This window comes from Anabrus simplex, chromosome 12, assembly GCF_040414725.1.
Source record: "Anabrus simplex isolate iqAnaSimp1 chromosome 12, ASM4041472v1, whole genome shotgun sequence".
Taxonomy (NCBI): Eukaryota; Metazoa; Arthropoda; class Insecta; order Orthoptera; family Tettigoniidae; genus Anabrus; species Anabrus simplex.
In genome coordinates this window covers 24,045,552-24,064,764 of record NC_090276.1, presented here as the reverse complement: position 1 = coordinate 24,064,764, position 19,213 = coordinate 24,045,552, and the positions used below count along the sequence as shown (strand labels likewise).

At 39.3% G+C, this 19,213-nt stretch overlaps 1 protein-coding gene across 1 annotated transcript in view; it reads right to left on the bottom strand.

Moving 5' to 3' along the window:
• Positions 1-5,464: 5,464 nt before the first annotated feature.
• LOC136884522 (protein FAM50 homolog) overlaps positions 5,465-19,213 on the bottom strand; it is a 32,552-nt gene continuing 18,803 nt past the window's right edge. Inside the window, exons 4-7 of the mRNA XM_067156759.2 lie at positions 17,991-18,176; positions 12,294-12,396; positions 10,696-10,850; positions 5,465-7,122 (exon numbers count right to left, since the gene is read on the bottom strand). Of these exons, the coding sequence (XP_067012860.1) occupies positions 6,898-7,122; positions 10,696-10,850; positions 12,294-12,396; positions 17,991-18,176 (669 nt within the window). The 3' untranslated portion in view covers positions 5,465-6,897. The remainder of the gene's footprint in view (positions 7,123-10,695; positions 10,851-12,293; positions 12,397-17,990; positions 18,177-19,213) is intronic.

The following is a 19,213-nucleotide window of genomic DNA, read 5'->3' as shown; positions in this document are numbered from 1 at the left end:
AGTAAATATTGCAAGATGTGCTGTGTCAACAATTTCAGTACTTTCTTCTAGGCATATTGAATAAGCAATAAATTCCTTACCAAGTTGTTCTATGTGTCAAGCAGTAGTTGCTTGAGACAGGTTAATTTGAATGAATTTGTTCCTTTCAGTAGGGTATACACATTCCACAACTGTATCGATGCATTCTTTCACAAGTGGTCTCGTAGTAAAATGTTTCAACTCCTGTGCAACCGACGCAGGTCTTATGGCGACGATGAAATAGGAAAGGGCTAGGAGTGGGAAGGAAGTAATCTTGGCCTCAATTAAGGCCTGGTGTGAGAATAGGAAACCAAGGAGAACAATCTTCAGGGCTGCTGACAGTGAGGTTTGAACCCATTATCTCCCAAATGCAAGAAGATAGCTATGTGATTCAAAGCGCATAGCCATTTGTTCGGTAATACTTTAAAATAAAAAATTTGAGCTGATATTAACGTACTATAATAACAATGAGTTATCATGCATGTTGGGAAAAATAACTGAGAAGGAAGCAATGACAATGTTACCATGCTTAACACGTTCCCTGCGGCAGTGAATTTCGATGACTTAATGTTATGTAGTATCGGCCCACCGGTGACCCGATGCTACCTTTAGTTATTATCGGTTCGGGTCACCGGTGACCTGACGAATTTGACTTTGTTTACTCCCTAGTATGACATCCTAAACAATGCAAGTGCACTTGTTGTGTGCGTTATTGTTGAGGAGACATTCCAGCGTATTTACCTGTGCGACAGTGTTCCGATTCAACAATTGCGTGAAACAGAAATGACCCCGGAAATAATTGGGTCACCGGTGGGCCGATCAAAACTAGCAGTATGCCTCGATCCTTTACTTCAATTGGAACACTATGTTGCCATTAGTTAACAGAAATTCGTAACTAGGACGTAGTTACTTACTTCGCAATTCTGGGAAGTTCGCACCGATGGATAAGAGTAACATGTTTCGGGGCACATGGTGACCCGAACCGCACGGAACGTAATATAGGCCCACCCCAGTGCTGTCCTAACCCTCTTTCTTTTCCGTGCCGCCGGTGTGTCAGAATGTGAAAGCTCCATACCTAAAAAAGGACGTGAAATTGCTTGTAAATATTATATACGGAAGGTAGTAAATATGTCAATAACTATTCCAATAACCTCTATTGGCTTTCCTAAGAGCAATGTAGAAAGCAGATATCAGAAGGGTGGTACTCCTTAAACAACAGTCTACGATCTGCGGGCAGCAACACTAGGCTTCATTCACCGTAACCGCGCTAAACGATTCCCGCGTAAAAATATAGGTCAGACAACAATCGGGACTCAGGGTGACCCGAAGCGATATGAATGGAAGAGGAAAAAAACTTCCTTCGGGTCACCGGTGGGCCGATCAAAACTAGCAGTATGCCTCGATCCTTTGCTTCAATTGGAACACTATGTTGCCATTAGTTAACGGAAATTCGTAACTAGGACGTAGTTACTTACTTCGCAATTCTGGGAAGTTCACACCGACGGATAAGAGTAACATGTTTCGGGGCACATGGTGACCCGAACCGCACGGAACGTGTTAAAAAATTTATTTTGCATTTATCTCTAAACAGGTTTCTTTTCTGTGTTTCGTGAGGATTAAGACTTTGCATGATGGAGTACCTTCTCGTTAGTGACGTGGATACATTTCAAAAGCCTGCAGTCGATTAGCGTCCACACTTCAAGACTGTAGTAAATAATCGATGATCAAGGTTGCACACACAATGTTTTAATTTCACTGCCAATTCTGGTTTTTATTTTTACATCCAGGTCCCATTCTTGCGTTAGCCAGTATCCTAGGAACTTGAAACGGTGTCTATACAGAGAGATAGAGTGGGAGGAAAGGAAAAGAAGCCATTGAGAGATGAGTATTGGATCAGAATCTGCAAGACAAAGGGAAGTGAGAGAGATCTGATAAATGTGGCAAAGATTGGTTCATACTAAGGCACTGGAATGGGGGAAGACTGTAGTAAAAAGGATGACATCAATAGGATCAGATAAAGATGCTTTTTTTAATATCACAAGTAACATCAGGAATTAAGTCATTATTACTGGAAAAATTGTAAAAATGCATTGATAAAATACATTGAGCATTCTTTTTGTATGTATATTTGATAGTTTTCTTTTTTTTTTTTTCTTTGCAAATATTTGGTGTTTTACTTGCATATCTATTTCTGTTTCATTTATAGTCAATAAATCTTAACATCTAATGATGATAAAGTATATTTACATACAATGTAATACCAGTCTAGTGATATTTTTTATTGCTTGCTACTTAAAACTAAAATTCCTTTAGACAGGGAAAGAAGAGGATTTCTACATGGAAAATACAGTTTTATTAACAAGGTAGTCCACTGGTGGCCATGATCGTTAAGGAGTCAAGTGTGTACGGTCTGACACCAGGGTTAACTGGTTCGAGTCCCACTGGTGAAATAAATTTTCACCATCATAATCCTGTCCGACAGGGTATGAGAGATGGTGGGGTACAATTTCTAATCAATAGATTGCGTGGCAAAAGCCTGGCTTCCATTGCAAACCTCTGTGCAGTGTTCATATGATGCTGTTGATGGTGATTTGTCCATCAGACTTGAGCCTTGATGTTATTGAATAGGAGTAGGCAAATGCTGACACCAGGTTTCACCCTCTCCCTGTCTCATTTTCACCACCACATGCAGGTTGCCCATGGGTGTCAAGTAGAAAGATCTGCACCAAGCATATCCGGAGGCCACAAGACGTCAAAAATCAGTTAATTTAGAACAATTCAACACAAAGGGTTGTGAATTTGTTTTACACTCTACCCTGCTCCTTACGGCAATCAGTATCTCCTGTTGAAATAATGGACAACTGAAGATTTTATTCAGTAAGTTCTGGGACCTCCAACAAGTTTGCATCCTAAGTGGTTCAGAAGGTAGAGCCAAAGTTGACAGGTTCAAACCCAACCTCGTGTCTGTATATTTAATGGCACTCCTACAGCACAAAAATCTAACACCTCGGCATCTCTGGAAACTGTAAAAGTAGTTGGTGGGACGTAAAACCAAAATCTTACTTTTTTAATTTCCATAAGGCTCTCTCTTCAACTCTATGAGGCGAACAGCAGACAGGATACAAGTGACATTATTACAAATATGTTGTCTACAATGCTATAGCAGACGTGATTAACTCAGTGGCTTAGCTGCTGGCTTCCCATCCAGAAGGTCGAGGTCTGAATCCCAGTCGATCCTGGGTTGAGATTTTCATCTCAAAAATTATGTGACGTCAGGAAAGGCATCTGAACTTAAATCTAAAGCCAAAACTAAAATGAGCCAGGGATAGCTCCATTGACCATAGGAATACCTGCGATAAGCAGAGGAAAGTAAGTTGTCTACAATGCTATAATGAAGGCCACTGGTTATGATGTAGAGAAAAGGCAGCACACATTTGAATGATACCCATTGTTTGGTTCGGAAATCAATAAGAAAAACAATAATAAAAAGAGTTTGATTAGTAGCATATTTTTCAATATTTCATAATGAGTTTGCTGGAGGTTATGTCATAAAAGTCCCACCCTCAAAGAAAAGAAAAACAGTTGCAAAATTATAGGTGACTGCAATTTTCTGCCAGTGAGCATAAGGTATAAATGGGCTTAAAAAAACCAAATTTATTCAACCCACTGAATAGAATTATTAAGATGCTCGCTTTCACGTGTTAATTAAAAATAGACCATTAACCCTCCAAGTGCTTATTGTTTCACTCTTAAGTGCTGAGCATTCTTACGGCAGCATGCAGATACATTAAAAAATTATAATAAATACAAATTTGCAACTACATATGGCATATTATATATCAATTTGTTCAGGAAGAATTAGAGAATAAGATAATAGTAGGATGTTTTACTATCCAGTAAAAATATAATGGATGATTAGTCATATTTAAAAAAATTAAAAGATATTCCAATTTTTTAAGTTGGTCACAAGCACTACATTATCTAAAATTAAATTCCAAGATATGCAAAATGTGCCAAATTTCATTACATGCACAATGGTATATAATAATAGAAACTGCAATGAATAATAAAAATGTCACAGGTAAGAGAGTCTGTTGTGGTGGGTCATTAGGCCTAGATGTGCCTGGTAGGGTTAGCACGTTTGGATTGTCTACATCACTGCCAACCCTTGCCGCATCAAAAAATATTCTAAGACCTGTACTGCATGCAATTAACCTTGATTCAAAGTCTAAACCTTTGAAATGCCATGAAAAAAACTATTTCCAAAATGTATCCAACAAGGTGCATTTACATTATTCAAATTCACGATACAGTATTCACTAGGATAACTCACTGACAAACATAACCTCACGCAACGAAAGAATACAAAAGCATGATTCAAAGACGAGGAGAAATCTAAGCTGGCTACGCTGAGCGAGTCCTTGATTCATTGGATTACTGAACTGAATGCATTTTAGATGTCTTGTACTTGCACGGAAAGTACCTGATGCCCTTAAAACATCGTGGTTTATCGAACTTTCCTACGACGAGGGGAGAAAGTCTCTCGCTTCCGTCTGCATTCGGACATAGAACAGTGACTCACCTATCCTTGTACGATTTCCTGCCATGTCACTTATCTCCTAATTAAAAAATGTGAACCCTTGCCGCTTCACAAAGTATTCTAAGGCATATTAATGCACGCAATCACCTTGATTCACAGTTTTAAACCTTTCAGATGCCTTGGAAAAATCTATTCCCGAAATGTATCCAACAAGGTGCATTTATATTATTGAAATAATGCACTTGAATAAATCACTGGCAAACATAACCTCACGCATCGAAAGAAAAAAAACGCACGATTCAAATACGAGGACAAATTGTGCTGGCTCCCTTGTGCAAGTTCTTTATTCATTGGATGACTGTTCTGAATGCATTTTAGATGTCTTGCACTTGCATGGAAAGTGCCCGATGCCTTAAAACATCGTGGCTTATCAAACTTTCCTATGAGGAGGGGAAGAAGTCTCTCACTTTCGTGTGCATTGCAACACAGTGCAATGGTCCCCTTGTACGATTTCCGACTGGCACTTCCCTCCTATAAAACCGTAAGTCCGTTTGGGCACGGCATAAAAAAATGCAGTTTCATCGGCATTGACAATATTCAATGCGCACAAATTGATTATATGAGCCACGCTTTTTCGCCAACTGTCGGCATCGCTGGTGTTCGTGGATTCTGCTTCTTCGCACACTGCCTGCTAAGTGATTTTATGGTGTTCCTTAAAACGTTGAATACAAAGGAATTAAGATTTTACTCGTACTTAGCAAATATGAAGCACACTGTAGACACACCGACTTGAGTGAAAAATACTGAAATCTATCCCAGCATGTTCCAGAAGACGCGTTCTATCATGACGCTGATAAATTTCGAATTTAAATTACTCTGAAAAAGCAACTATATTTTTTATATAAAGTCTGAATTTCGGTAATGGGACCGACATTATTCTTCAAATTACGAATTATCCGTATTTTGAATTAAATAATTTAAATAACATGCAAAACCGTACCTCATGTTTCCGGGAACGAGAGCTTCTTTGAATTAGGCGGGACTTTGAATTAACTGATTTCGAATTATCAAGGTTCTACTGTAGTCATGGGTATCTAAATTAGGGTCATATTCTTCCCCACTTCCAGAAGAAAAGTCGTTTAATGATAAATCATCATGAAAATCTTCTACATTACCAATGTCGTCTTCACTTTCATCACTCCCAAGCTCCTCCAATGCTTTCCTAATTGCACTTGAACCACTTAGTTCACTCACGTTTATATTATAATAATCACTAAACTAGAACAAACCAATTAAAATAGAGTAAATTGGGCACACAATTATCACAAATTGGCTAGCAAACGATAATCTTCAAACGCTTGAAGCAACTGGACAATTTGAGTAGAAGTAAACAAAGACCAGTTCACAGCTGACAAGATCACCGCTTACTGCTTTCCTTCCCCAGTTAAAGACCAACTTGCACTGCCTACCAGATAGAGAATTTCATTTCGCAACGAGAATATTCGTAAAATTGATTATTATACCGATTTTACGAATTGTCTCGCTGTGAGATGATAGCACTTGAGCCGGGATCTGAATCGTCTCGTAGCGAGACGATAGCACTTGGAGTATATAACAAATGTGTTTGTCTTCACTGCTTACAGGTCTTAATTCTTTGGAATTCCAATAAAATTAATAATGTAATATTTCGACAATGGCTGTGCATTATTAACACAGTCTCTATTTTGTAATTATACACCTCAAACATGCATTGTAATAACAATAATAGTAGCAAAATAAAGAAAATGCATTACACTACTCGACTATGATAGGGTTCTGTGGTTGCATTGTAGATTAAAAATATTTCTGTAGTGAAAACGTTTGTGAAACACTCATTCAGAGGACAGTTTCAAGTAGGTGTCCAAATACTTTTGATCAGATAGTGTCTATATCTAGTAATACTTGATATGAAAAAGTACAAGCATCACTTTATCAACTTCTTGTAGTTTGTCTTTGTGAAATAAGAAACAAGAGTTTCCACTGTTTCTCAAATAACATTAAATGCAAGTTTTGCACAAATGAGAATACCATTAAAAAAGATCTTGAAACCTACTCGTTCTGAAAGTCAAGCACAAACTCTTGAAGTGCACAGTTATGCCAACTGGCGGTTTTGATAAATCATGGTCATTTTCTCTTTCTCTACTACACAATCCAGCACTAGTCATTTCTCTCCCCTGAATCAATATCAATCAGACAATGAGAAACACACATAGCTAGGAATGTTCTAACATGGAGAGTATTAATGAGAAAAAAAAAAAAAACCAAAACATTATTTGGTCCAGTTATACAGGAGTTATTCCTTATTTCTTATTGCTCCGGTCTGAAACTGTGTACTTGTCGTAGCTCTTTGTCGGATCGTAAGGTTCCCACCTGCTGGCTGGGAAGATGTGTTTGTTACGCTCATACCAACTTCTAAGAAGAACTTTCCCCGCATGGCTTTCTTCCTTCTCCACAGAGGCATCGTTAACAAGACGAACATCATCGTGCACGTCAAAAGTGAACAGAGGTCCACTCTTACCTCTGGCCTGCAAAATAAAACAAAAAATATGGGTCTGTACCATCATTTTTTCCTTAATTTATCAATTTGGCAAGAATGAAAGTAAACTACAATTAAATTTAACAAACACACACATTAACCACTACTACAATTTATTAACTACTGTAATGGTAAATATATCACACCCCTGCACTGTATAGTTTATTATTATTGTGATTCTTATTTCATTGGTGCATTATTATAAGCATATTTGAAGCTGGAAGGTCTCTCCATGTTAGATATTAGTAATTTAGTTTGTACAATCAGTTGGGTAACACACAGTGTACTCCTTCCACATGTGTCTGTTCATGGGGTGTATTCGGCCCTGACTTCATTTTTATGGATGACAATGCACTGGCCTGCCCATTCCATTGACTTAAATCCCATCAAGCACATGTGGGACATGTTGGGCAGACGTATTACAGCACGTCCACATGCACCAAACGACCATCCAGCAGTTGTCAACAGCGCTGGTAAAGAAATGGAATGCCCTTCCACAAGAACTCCTTACCAAACTTGAAGCCAGCATGGGAACGCGTCGCTGTCTGTGGTGATCATACATCCTTTAAAGAACCCTGTCCAGAGGTGCCAACCTTTGAAGTGGATTATCAGTAATCGCCCTCCGCCCCCGAGAAGAATTTCGAGTCAAGTCCAAAGCATGCTCCTTCCTTGTCGATAATGACACCCCCTTTGCCCTTCCTTCTAGCAATATATTCGAAAGTATACCATATTACACAATAACATTTGCACACAACCTGTCAGTTCTGTGATAAAACATTAATTGTAGCTTGTTTCTCACGCAGCAGCTGCTTTTCAGTGTAGTTTTTCTTGAAGCATCCTTCCCACTGTGATGGCATTTTCGTCCTCTGAACCATAAGCGATTCCAGTGCTAATGTGCTTAATGTGGGCCTTACTTCTTTCCAGGTACACTTAACACAGCAAATACGACATTACTGAAGGATTTATAGTGGAGAAGGGCAGCGCCTGAGCTCCTTCATTCACAATGAATTTTACAGCGCTTGTGGGTAGCAAAGGAAGTCACAATCGAATAAGTATCGTTGCCAACTCACAAGCATTGAAACGAGGACGATTTAGGAGAAAGACTCGAAAGTACTGAAAATTTTTCCTTTTATTTTTACCGTTCAAAATTATTTTTTCGTGATGTCTGCTTTTCCGTAATAATTTCCCCTTTGACCGTAATTCCGTAATCGTGAGGTGAAATCCGTAATTATTACGGACAATCCGTAATAGTTGGCACCTCTGCCTGTCCCTTCTTTTGTGATGTCCAGGAGACCATCATGAGTCGCAGTGACTTACGTGTAATTTATTGTCTCTGTACAAAAGAGTCATTTCTGTCCATCTCATCACATATTCCTTTCAGCTGCCTACCATACCATACTGTAACAGTCCTTCCTATGTATGGTTCAAGTTTTGTCGAGCTATGTTACTTGGCAGTGACACAACAAATGAAAGTTATTTTCGTCCTGCAGCACTGAACATACACTATTCATGAACTTCTAATTCACTGCACTATTCTACTTCCTTAGCAAGAGCATCAGAGGGAAGAAAAGAGTTTCCCCTTTCAATTATTATTTTTTTTTTTTTACAATTTGTTTGACGTCGCACCGACACAGATAGGCCTTATGGCAACGACGGGATAGGAAATAAAAATATATTTATTTAAAGTTAATTACAAGCAGGACCAGAGGTCCCTTTGGCTGTAACTAACTGCCACTTTAACTTAAATGTGTCCATTAATATACACAATCTAATAATACATAAAAAGTGTAAGATACATTTTTCTACTGAGGATATAAGAATAAGATTAAAAACAAAACATCTAAGAGATTACAATAATACTTCTACCATTTCATAGTGTATACTGACAAAGAAGAGAAGACATAAGAGAAACCTAAGAATTTTAACGCCGAGGATGAATTAAGAATAAAACTGAGCATCTAAAATATATCTAGGAGATTATGATATTTCGTACTATTTAATGAATATGGTGAAAATTCACTTACATGGCTTAATAAGTGGAAAGGTAGCAGTATTTAAGACATTTTTTCTGAGTTCCAACACTACTTTGCTGTATTTCATATAATTTAAAATCATTGCATAATTGAGAGGCAGTGACAATGAACAACTTACTGCGCTTTACCGTACGATGCTGTGGAACCTGAAGGGTGTTAGCTGTAAACCTATTGTCCTGATCATGCACCTGACTCATCTGAACAAAGGACTTCGTCAAATACGAGGAAACATTAGATTTTAAAATTCTCAGCAGTAAGCAAGCAGTTGAGTATGATCGTCTATCCCTGAGTTTCAACCACTCTGCGGCTTTGTAGTAAGATGTTACGTGACAGTCTTTACGAATACTGAAGACTAATCGCACACAGGCATTCTGAATACGCTGGAGTTTGGTATTATATTTCTCTGAGATATTGCTGTAAATTACAGTACGGTAATCCAAAATAGGAAATACCATAGTTTGGATCAACATCTTTCTCACCGAAAAAGGAAGATACGACAATTTTCGTCGAAACTGACTCAATATACCAGACAATTTCTTGACCTAATGCTTGGCATGGAAGGTCCAGGACACAGTGTTATCCATTAGAATACCTAAATTCTTAACACATTCTCGATACTTAACTATAGAACCATTTACAATTACTAGAGGAATGTCCCACTTGAAAAGATTTGATACTTTTCTTTGATATCCCTCAAAAATAGCTGAGGTTTTGTTTTCATTTAATAGTAAATTATGACTTAGTGTGTACTGATGTCGTCTTTCTATATCTAGATTTATTTTACTAATACTTTCGTCCAATAGGATTCACAGGAAAATGGTAATACATCAGTAAATCATCAGCGTACGTATGATGTCTCGTGTGGCGTAAAACACCAGGCAGATCGTTTATATACAGTGAAAACAAAGGCGGACGCAACACGGAACCCTGAGGGATGCTGGAATGTACACTAGACCATTTAGATTTCCGTGGTTTCCCATTTTCACACCAGGCAAATGCTGGGGCTGTACCTTAATTAAGGCCACGGCCGCTTCCTTCCAACTCCTAGCCCTTTCCTATCCCATCGTCGCCATAAGACCTATCTGTGTCGGTGCGACGTAAAGCCCCTAGCAAAAAAAAAAAGACCATTTAGAGAAATTTTGTTTGTCAAATACTACACGCTGAAACCTCCCTTTCAAAAACGCTTCAAACCAAGAGAGAGCTGATAGAGACATGTCCATTGTATGTAATTTAGTCAGAAGGAGGTCATAATGAAGTCTATCAAATGCCTTGCTTAAACTGAATAGTACCAGAAGTGTTAGTACTAGGAGTGGGAAGGAAGCAGGCGTGGCCTTAATTAAGGTACAGCCCCAGCATTTACCTGGTGTGAAAATGGGAAACCAAGGAAAACCACATTCAGGGATGCCGACAGTGGGGTTCGAACCCACTATCTCCCGGATGCAAAGCACAGCTGCGCACCCCTAATCGCATGGCCAACTCGCCCGCTCCCTTACAAATTAAACAGTGAACAAAAATAGTTGGTGTCTTACCTTAGTCACGATGAAATCGTAGAAGGTGTAGTGGTGCGGAAGAATGAGATCTTCTTTGACGTACATTAACTGATCAGCTGTGACTGTCTTCAGTTCGCTGAACTCCTTCCGTAACAGCTCAAGACAGCGCTGGAGAAATTGGTACATCGAGTTACCTGAGTATGAAAAGAACTATTTCCATTCAGTACAGTAGTACATTAGTAACAAGGGTAAACTAAATCCTAACTATAGATTTAATTAAGAGAGATGAGTTACAGAAAATATATTTTAAGTAACAGATAAGGAAGGTGAAAGCCAAATCTCTAGCTAATATGCCAAAAACTTAACTGTATATGGACGATTCAAGTGCTCCAATATGACATATAATATGCAAATAAATATTATATTTATTATTATATCGGAGTATACCACAGAAAGATAGGAAGGTGGATGGGGTGAAAGATATAATAAGCACAATAACAGACTACAGTGGAACCTCGATTCTCCGCTTTTGGAGGGACCACGAAAAAAAAAAAAAAAAACGTACAACATGGGAAAACGGCAAATCCGGGAACGATTGAACCATTAACAATTTAGCTAAACATCACAAAAATGAAATATGTATCCTTATAATCTTACAAATGCTCCAAAACCAAACAAAACTGCAGCCCCAACGGGCCTTCCGCCTACCAAGCAACCGCCCTCGGTCCGAAGGCCTGCAGATTACGAGAGGTGACGCATGGTCAGTGTGACGAATCTCTCGGCCGTTATTCCTGGCTCTCTAAACCCGGGTTGCCGTATCACCATTAAATAGCTCCTCAATTAAAGGTAATCATAGAATGACTGAACCTGGAACCAGCCCTCATATCTAGGTAAAGATGCCTGACCTGGCCAGTGATCGAACCCGGGCCCTCCGGGTGAGAGGCAGGCAAGTTGGACCACGGGGCTGGCTTCAAATGTTAATTACCAGTATGCGACTTAAAAAACCTCAAAAACTTTACATTCAGTTTTACCGGGGAAACTACGTCAGTTTCCTCCAAAAACTTTATCATATTGCTTAACCCCTAAGCGCCGACCTCTATACTGTACGTGGTATAGACCCTCTTTTCTTCCATAGCCTCTATGTGGTATAGACCCATACATGGTTTCGCATTTACGGCTATAGCGCAAAGAGTTTTTGAGTTATGGATATGCAAATTGTTTTGGGTTTATCAGTGTTGTAAATAAAAATTGAAAATCGTTAAAATGAAGTATTTTTTTGCAAGGATAAGTATTTGTCATATATTGACAAAGTATCAACTTCCTCTAAAACATTGATACATTGTCAATATATGAATGTTTCATCTAAACAGTGTTATGTGGGTGAAGATGTTGATGATATATGAAACATGTACCACTTTTAACCAATAAGTTGCCTTAAGCAATTTAGTGTATCGACAAGGTGGAAAATAAAAAAATACTTAGTTGTGGATCATCGACAGTTCTCAAGTTAAAATTCCCAGTAGAGATGCGAATATAACCCGGATCAGTACTATAGATCAGAGGAGTTTGGTAACATTAGACCGTATGTGAGCAAAAGAAATCAAAATTCATTAACAGCAACAAAGACTACCACTTACCTTTCTTCATTCTTACAGTTCTCCTATGACCAGAGCCATCCCAGTAGCTGAATGTGATTTCAATTTCCTCCTCTTTCAAAGAAGACTGCTTAGCAGCCCATTCCTAAAGAGAGAAAGAAAATATTTCAAATTACTTCAGAACTTTAAGAGGTTTCAGCTTAAAAAAATAAAGCAAAATATCAAGTGTTCATTTACTAGACCAAGAAGCCACCGTAGAATCTGCATTACATCCATCTCCTAAAGGTAAATAAGGCAATATACAGCCAAAACTGGTTAGGACATTTTTTAGGAGACCAAAAAGAAATAACGTCATAAAAAGTGAACGTGCTAAAAAATTTAAAAGCAATTAAATTTAAGACTAAGTTTGAATGTAAAAATAAATGCGATGAAAACAAAGAAACACTGTTAACAATTGTATATATATATTTTTTTCTATTTGCTTTACGTTGCACCGACACAGATAGGTCTTATGGCGACGATTGGGTAGGAAAGGCCTAGGAGTTGGAAGGAAGCAGCCACAGCCTTAGTTAAGGTACAGCCCCAGCACTTGCCTGGTGCGAAAATGGGAAACAACGGAAAACCATCTTCAGGGCTGCCGACAGTGGGGCTTGAACCCACTATCTCCTGGATGCAAGCTCACAGCTGTGTGCTCCTAACCGACAATTATAATTAATGAAATAAATAATACATGTTAAGAACACCAACATAGTAAAACATCAAGGAAAAACATTCTTAGAAACATGAACTATACACGTCGCTTACAATTATGTTTAAAGACGTCTTAGGAAAGTCCGACATCTGGGCAATTTGCACATGTTCCATATGTGGATTAGCATCCACTTTATCAATAAACTAATTTGTCTAGCTTTCTTCTTATCCGTAACTGAATGCCCTGCAAACCACCATGCGTAAGTACAATAGGCCTAATTTACGTACATTGTTACACAACTCACTCAAGGCCACTTTCAGACGGCACGGAAGTAAAACGCACCTATGTGTATGCGCACACATACAGTGGGTTGAGTGGTGCAGAACCCCTGCGCTTTCCAGCGGATCCTTTTCAACACTCTTTTCAGTGTAGGTGATAAATATGGACCATAATCGTCTTTGTTTACCTTCTACACTTAAGAGAATACAAAATTAGTTCAAGCATGTTGTGTCCTTCACATTTCGTTAGAGAAGGAGATGGGTAAAATTTTGAGGACACTCTTTCAATAACCGGTCTAAATGATATCACGCTTTCCCAAACACGAGACCATTGGTATTTCCGACATTTAAGTTATTAAGTTCTCAGTGTCTATTTCAGATTCTATAACAACTGCTGTAAATCACACAGGAAAAGAAATTTTTTTTTTTTTTTTTGCTAGGGGCTTTACGTCGCACCGACACAGATAGGTCTTATGGCGACGATGGGATAGGAAAAGCCTAGGAGTTGGAAGGAAGCGGCCGTGGCCTTAATTAAGGTACAGCCCCAGCATTTGCCTGGTGTGAAAATGGGAAACCACGGAAAACCATTTTCAGGGCTGCCGATAGTGGGATTCGAACCTACTATCTCCCGGATGCAAGCTCACAGCCGCTCGCCTCTACACGCACGGCCAACTCGCCCGGTCAGGAAAAGAAAAAAAAAAAAAAAAATGAATAACTTTTAAATTGAAAATGAGGAATAAACATGTCAAATGGGTGAGAGCTGGCCAATGTTTTTTTAATTGTCTAAATCCATTTCTAACTTCTTACAGGTACACTGTTGGTTTCTAATAGAGGTCACAGTACTGATGTCGTGGGCATGGTCGATTCGCTGTGTATGATGACATGCATAAAAACAAATGTCCAATAACAAGTAACTGCAGCTGCAGGACCAGGGCTCACTACGAACTGCCCGCTCAAACATTTCTCCCGCGCGTGGTTAACTCTCCGGCTCCGCATCATCTGAAAGATTCTATCTGAAAAATCAGTTCTTAGTTTAGGGCTAGGCGGACCAGCGGCTAAACGCGGAAGCGGGTCAAATCCATGCCGCCTGAAAGAGGCCTCACGAATATCCAACATGTCAAACGCAAAGAAATAAGACTGGCTTGGGACTGACGCTCCCTGCAGCTGTAGGCCAACATGCAACCATGTTCTGGAGCTGTGAAATCAAGTTCTCTACCAAATCCTTACCCAGGACAGTTGTCGCTGGCCTGTTGTGTAACGTGCCTGGAACGCTTAATTTAAATTTCTTATGGTGGGAATTAAGTATGTACTAAAGAGTGACGTAAATGTGTTATCCAGGTTTCTTTAGCATGTATTTAATAGGACATGTCCTGGGACTTTGGAATAGTGGCGTTATAACCAGGGAAATGCGCTAGAGAGGGATGTCTTAACCTGTTTTGACTGTACAGGGTAATGCATGAAATGCTGTCCCTTTTGTTCTAGGAATTAATTCCTTTTTGCACAAGATCTGTACAGAATTCATACAAAAGTAATAACAGCATGGATAAATGTTCCTAATGGATACCATATTTCATGTTGGATAGCCCTAACTTGCGCTGCATTTTTTAGTTTTTTTTTGGTAGGGGCTTTACGTTGCGCCGACACAGATAGGTCTTATGGCGACGATGGGATAGGAAAGGCCTAGGAGTTGGAAGGAAGCGGCCGTGGCCTTAATTAAGGTACAGCCCCAGCATTTGCCTGGTGTGAAAATGGGAAACCACGGAAAACCATTTTCAGGGCTGCCGATAGTGGGATTCGAACCTACTATCTCCCGGATGCAAGCTCACAGCCGCGCGCCTCTACGCGCACGGCCAACTCGCCCGGTATTTTTAAAATTTTTTTTTTAGTTTCTTGTGGTACAACTTTTCTTTCAAAAAACTCCCACGGAAAAAATCACATGGGTTAATCGCCAGATTATGAGGTGGTTATGTTTGGCCAACTTCATGACATTTAGGAAATCTGTCCGATATTACACGAAAGCTACGAGTTTCGTGCAAGAAATCGAGTACAATATTTTCGGTATAGGCACGCTTCATTTTGCATGAACCATTGTGTTTCAGTCTGTAATTCACACTAGAGCCTCCAGGAAACCATGACTTTAGCTGGTACAGCATGTGTACACTTTCTGTAGTAGCCATGGCAAGCATATTGTTGATGGTCTTCCACATCAATTTGTTCTGGGCTGCTTTCTTCAGTTGTTCTATCACTGACTTCAGTCACGCAGCCTCTGTTTCTACCTGGCTGATCCACATTTTCTTTGGAATATCATGTACAATTTTCCAATCCAGAGGACAATGTGATCCAATAGAGGCTTTGGTAATCAGGTTTCTTTCATTCTGCACGTGTCTGAATTAACTGAATCATAACTCCCTAACTTTATCTCTGATGATCGGCTGATTTATAACATGTCTTTCTATTTTTATCTTTGATAATCAGTTAATTAGAACACATCTTTTGGATCTGCAAGTTCCTCCAATGGTCTAAAAGAGAGGTGTCAATAATTGTAAGTAAAGACTGCATTTAAAATACCCCCAGGTTATGCAGGTCGGCAGCCAACCATGGCCAAGTTTTGGAACCATACAGAAGAAATGGGACAATAGTAGCATTACCGTATAAACCCTCAGCTTGGTCTTTATGTTGATGGTTTTTCTTCTTTACAAGTACCACTTTAAGATGGTAAATGCCTTTTCAGGTTTTATATCGGATAAGACTGCTTCCTTTGAGTTTATGATCAGGGAACCTACATATTTGAAATCATCTACTTGTTCAAAAGTAGAGTCAGTTGTGCTTTACTCCCACCTGTATAGAAGCACTTGGTCTTTTTTCAGTTATTATTAGGCCCAGTTGTCCTGCTCTGTTGCCAATATCCTCTAACAGTGTTTGAGTTGATGACTTTGATTGTGTTTGCATAGGTAGACATTTTGGCACAAGTTCAGGAACAAAATGATCTCGCCACAAGTTTAAGTAGCGCTCACTGGTTACAGTGACATTAAAGGAAAAAGAACCAATGATTTCATGAGTAGAAGTCATATGGAAAGTTTTTTTGTTTACAAGTTGCTTTACATTGCACCAAAACAGATAGATCTTATGACAATGATGGGATATGAAAGGGCTAGGAGTGGGAAGGAAGCATCCGTGACTTTAATTAAGGAACAGCCCCAGCATTTGCCTGGAGTGAAAATGGGAAACCACAGTAAACCATCTTCAGGGCTACCGACGAAAACATCTCTAGGTCACTGTAATGCTCACTGCTTTCTGTAAGCAATAACGCAATCGTCGGTTGACATTCCTTCATCTGCCATTTTCAGACATTAATGAATGTGAACTACAATACCACCTAACGCAATTTCTAAGAACAATAGATTTTGTGCATAAAATCTGAAATCTGTTACACTAATAGTATAGGTTTAACACACCTTGATACAGCCATACGATTGTTATTAAATTGATACAGCGAACATATCAACTTCATTCTTACTCATCTACCCAGTTTCACCATTCTCTTCTTTCGAGCTTTATTTTTTCCTCCAATCATATACGGAACTCTCACCCACATTTTACTTTCTTGCTTCAGATGGATTACCAATTTGCTTTCTCTCTCCAATAATGTAGAGTTCTTCTTTAGCCGTGAATATCCTAACATGAGTACATACACCAGCTATATATACATATTTTTTAGTATTTGCTTTACGTTGCACTGACACACATAGGTCTTATGGCGACGATGGGAGAGGAAAGGTCTAGGAGTGGGAAACCACGGAAAACCATCTCCAGAGCTGCGGACAGTAGGATTCGAACCCACTATGTCCTGAATGCAACCTGACAGCTACGTGCCCCAAACCATGCGGCCACTCGCTGGGTACTCCAGCTATCCTAGACACATAAACTACATAAAATGATGCCATGCAAATGACTTGATATGTTGTATGCGGCATGCTTCTCGCTTTTGGAGGGAACAGATTTGCCATCACATTAAGTGGAAAAATACCCGTTTCCAGAGGTGTATTGTGCCAACCTTGACACAAATAATAATACCTGCACCATAACTTTCTGTCGCCAAAATTTGAAAAGAAAAAAAAAAAAAGAAATACGGAAAATATTCGCGGATATACAGTAATTATTTAAACTGAGTATTTTACTTTAACCCATCACTGTTCACTATTCACTTACATATTGTGAAAAAGATTAATATAGAGACTGGTATATGTCACAGACCAAGTGTGCATCACTAACCATGCGCACATAGACCAATACCATGCATTGCTTGCTGAGTCGTTCCATTATTACAGTGTTGCTTATGCTTGTCAGTCGCCATCTGCAAACCAACCATTGGACAGTGAAACAATAGAGGTTTTAACGACCTCACATTTTGCAAAAAAGATAAATAGAAAAACCACTGATGATTGTAAACTTTTACACAATTATGGTGAAAAAATTACGCACAATTTTATTTCCCCCAAATCGCCATTTCAAAATTAAGGGTGGGAAAATTACACAAGTGAATACGGTACTTAAAGACAGCAGTGCATGAAGCTGAGGAGATTGTCCATGTTCTTTCGTGCTTTTATGTTTGTACTCATCTCCTTTTCTATCGCTCCCTCTTCCGATGCTGATCTATCGTTATGTTTATCCTATTATGTTCCTTTCTATGTATGACTTGATCTGCCACTGATATTTTTCTTTCCATTACTTACAGTTAAGCACAAAAGGGTTTGTGCTTCTCTACCTCACCTGTCGTAACTCCTCTCGTAGCCTGTTTTCTTCATCCTCTCGCTCTCGGTCAGGAAGGAAACTCGTGTCCACATCAGGATTCTTCCTAACCTTCTTCTTGATAGGTTCAATTTTGATGTCTTCTTCACTTTCCTCTTCTTCTTCACTGGCTTCATCTTCTTCCAAACTGAATGAAAGGGCCTGTATCTGCAAGAAATATTAAAATACAATTAACCCTCTAATACACAACTCACTTTTGCTACACAGGTGCACAACATAGAACTAACAGGCTCGCATATGAAATACAGAATAATCCTGTGCTTGCCTTTTACCCAGTGGCCCCGCGTTTGATCTGCGGCCAGGTCAGGGTTTTTACCTGGACCTGAGGGCTCATTCGAGGTCCACTCAGCCTACGTGATTAGAATTGAGGAGCTTTCTGACGGTGAGATAGCGGCCCCGGTCTAGAAAGCTAGAATAACGGTCGAGAGGATTCATCGTGCTGACCACATGACACCTTGTAATCTGCAGGTCTTCGAGCTGAGCAGCGGTCGCTTGGTAGGCCAAGGCCCTTCTAGGGCTGTAGTACCATGAGGTTTGGTTTGGTTTTTGGAATTTACATTCCCCTACAACTTACAATACTTTTTTCTTTGGTCCCTTCAGTTTCCCTACATTTGCAATGCAATCCAGTCCCTGCTTTTACATTAATTAAATTTTGAATTTCCCACCATTTACAGCTTGTAGGCCTGCGAACATAAAGGGAAGAGGGTGATTAAAAAAAAAAATCACCACCACTTGGATTACAGTACGAACAAAATGCCTTTGTGTTTGCTCTGAATATTATAGCTTCTAAATTGATGTTTTAGCTGATTTTGGCACTGTCCACTGGGTGTGTGTGGAAACACAGACATCCAACCAATCCCATGCTGCCATTCGTACTGATTTATATTGGCAGAGTATGATTTTGAAACCTTGTTGCGAGCTTTATTGTGTTCATTCATCACATGGTTAAGCTATCTCGCTCAGCGTGTATGGGTTATGTTCCCACAAAAAATCAGCAGTTCACAGTTTCCGAAGTGCAAAACATTTTAGGTGAACCTGCAGTGAAAGTTAGTGTTGATGACTGGAGGAAAGTTGTGGGCCATACACAAAAGTAATAAGCGAGGTATGGGAAGATGAAGCTGTAGTGGAGAATGGCGTTGGAAGTTTAGTAATCTCTTTGGAAGTTGGTGATTGTAACAGTAATA